This window comes from Gossypium raimondii, chromosome 12 (genome assembly GCF_025698545.1).
Source record: "Gossypium raimondii isolate GPD5lz chromosome 12, ASM2569854v1, whole genome shotgun sequence".
Lineage (NCBI taxonomy): Eukaryota > Viridiplantae > Streptophyta > Magnoliopsida > Malvales > Malvaceae > Gossypium > Gossypium raimondii.
This window is the reverse complement of record NC_068576.1, coordinates 54,225,488-54,227,762: the sequence shown is the minus strand read 5'-3', so window position 1 is coordinate 54,227,762 and position 2,275 is coordinate 54,225,488. Positions and strand designations below refer to the sequence as shown.

Sequence of the window (2,275 nt, the reverse complement as noted above, 5' to 3'; positions counted from 1 at the left end):
TTAAATAGACGAAACGGGAGGTTTTTTCATTAATTAATAAAAATAATTACCTAAACAAAACTCCAACAGAGAACGGGAAAAAAGCAACCGTCGTTATTTTCGGTTCCGCCGATGCAAAACTTGCCGTAAAACCGGCATTACAAGAGAACAGAAAAAAAAAAAATCAAAGAAACACACTCTCAAATAGCTAACAGAGGATCCGACCCGAACAAATCCCCGATATCTTGGAAATGATCGTCAACACGTTGGAAGCTGGAGAAGTCACCAAATCCAAACTCGAAATCTCCACACGTACTCAGAAACCCGTCCCCAAACTCATCTTTCAAAAAGCTTTCGTGTAAACTCGTATCATCGTCAAAAAAGTCGGGCACTGAACAAAACATGTCGCCGGAAAACAAAGAGGAATAGTCGGAGAAACCCGACAAGTTTTCTCCCGATAAGCAGCAAGAATCATCGACAACATCTCGAGCTTCGCTTCCGATTTCGCGCGATTCTTTGGCGCTTTGTGAGTCGGCTTCATCGACGGAAAGCGAATGGCAGCGAAGAACGGAAGTCGGTGAGCAGGGATCTGTTTTATGAGATTCTTCGTCGGAGTTATAATCGGAGTTGGATAACGGTTTTTGGCTGGTTTTTTCTTGAATCGATTTTTGTTGGGGAGTTGTAAAGTTTGTAAGCGCGTCCGGTCCACGCAGCTGAATTGCCGCGTTGTCATAAACCATTGCCGCCTCTTCGGCAGTGTCATAGGTCCCTAACCAAAGCCGTACACGTCTAAGAGGATCTCTTATTTCGGCCGCCCATTTTCCCCAAGGTCGTTGCCTCACTCCTCTGAACTTCTTTCCAGCCGGTGCTTTCGCCGGCGCTTTACCTTTAGCTTCAGCAACAGCCGCCGGCCTTTTCCGAGAAGCTTTTGACAACGACGACGTCGTTTTACTTCTCTCAACGATATTCTTCTCAGTGGGACATGAGGACTCTATAGTTATCTCCTTAACAAATTTCTTTACTCTGTTTCGAGAAGAAACTCGGGTTCTCTTTTGTTGATGTTCTTCATCGCTGGAGGAATCAGTGGCATCAGCATCAGTAACTGTAATCCGAACAATTCGAGGCTTCATTTCTGGCTGGTTTTCGAGTCTGACATTTAACAATGGTGAAAACAGCTTGGTTTCATTGCGGTGCTCTGCATATTTGATTGAAGGAACAGGACAAGTATCCATTTTTTTCCTGTTTTCTTCGTTTTGGGTTCTTTTGAGTTTCAGAGGCTTTCACTTCTCATTGAGAGTGAGAGTGGGAAGAGAGTAAAATAAAAAGCTGAAGGGGAAAAGACGAGATTCCTTTAAAAACAAGACACGAGGAGAATAAAGGGTTAAAAAAAAAAGCTGAAGAAAGAAAACGTTAAAGTGAAGCTTGAAATGAAGAGAAATGCACCATTAATCGGCTCAAAAGTTTATCAAAGGAAGATAAACTTCATGTAAAGTTATAAATAAAAAAGGAGCGCGCTTCAATAATCAGTAAGGAAAGGGAGGAAAGCAAAGAAAAAGAAAATTTTGTAGGCAAAAGTTGCAGATGAACAAAAGAAAAAAGAGGAGATGGTGCAAGGCAAATACCTTCACCGGAAAGGGATTAAAAAACCACCAGACTGAGCTTTTCTCAGTCACTTAACAGAGCAAAGGAAAAATCTCAGAGGGGGGAACAAAAAGGAAAATAATAATAAAGAAAAGAAGTGGGGAGGAGCTGTTTTGATAGATGAGAGAGTAAAGAGAGAAGCAAATGAGGCAAAGTTTTGAAGTGAAGACCGAAAGTTGAGGTATTTTATAGGATCCCAAGCCAGCCGTAAAAAAAATGGAAAAGGCATCTAGTTTTATTTTTACTAAAGAGCGGGGTGGGCTCTATCGGCGATATTGAGATTCCGGCAATGGGGAGATATTTTACGAGGCGCCGCGTAATATGATATTCTGAGATTTTGACACGTCGTAAGTGGTCCCTATAAAACAGAAAGATTCAAGGAGAAGGGTGAAACCAGGGGGAATGGCTGAGTCAGCCAAAAGATTGATTCTCGAAATCAGGGATTTATGTCACGTGACACCGGACACTCAGGTCTGTCCTAAAACCTTTGAATGAAAAGAATATTTACAACTGGGTAATTAATGATTATTAACACCCCCTAATTAATCTATTCTACCGTTACCCCCCACGGTTTACTGTAGGCATTTTCGTCATTTCAACATTACACCAAGCCGTTATACAGCTGGGATCAACGTGGTAGGCAGCCTTGAACTTG

At 42.0% G+C, this 2,275-nt stretch overlaps 1 protein-coding gene across 1 annotated transcript; it reads right to left on the bottom strand.

Moving 5' to 3' along the window:
* Positions 1-1,787, bottom strand: LOC105765286 (ethylene-responsive transcription factor CRF1). The gene has a single exon (XM_012584298.2). It carries the CDS (start codon positions 1,209-1,211, stop codon positions 180-182), a length of 1,032 nt encoding a protein of 343 aa, XP_012439752.1. The 5' UTR covers positions 1,212-1,787; the 3' UTR covers positions 1-179.
* Between the last annotated feature and the right edge of the window lie 488 nt (positions 1,788-2,275).

Coding starts and splice junctions, on each gene's coding strand:
- LOC105765286 (XM_012584298.2), bottom strand. CDS start 1,211: ATGGATACTTGTCCTGTTCCTTCAATCAAATATGCAGAGCACCGCAAT.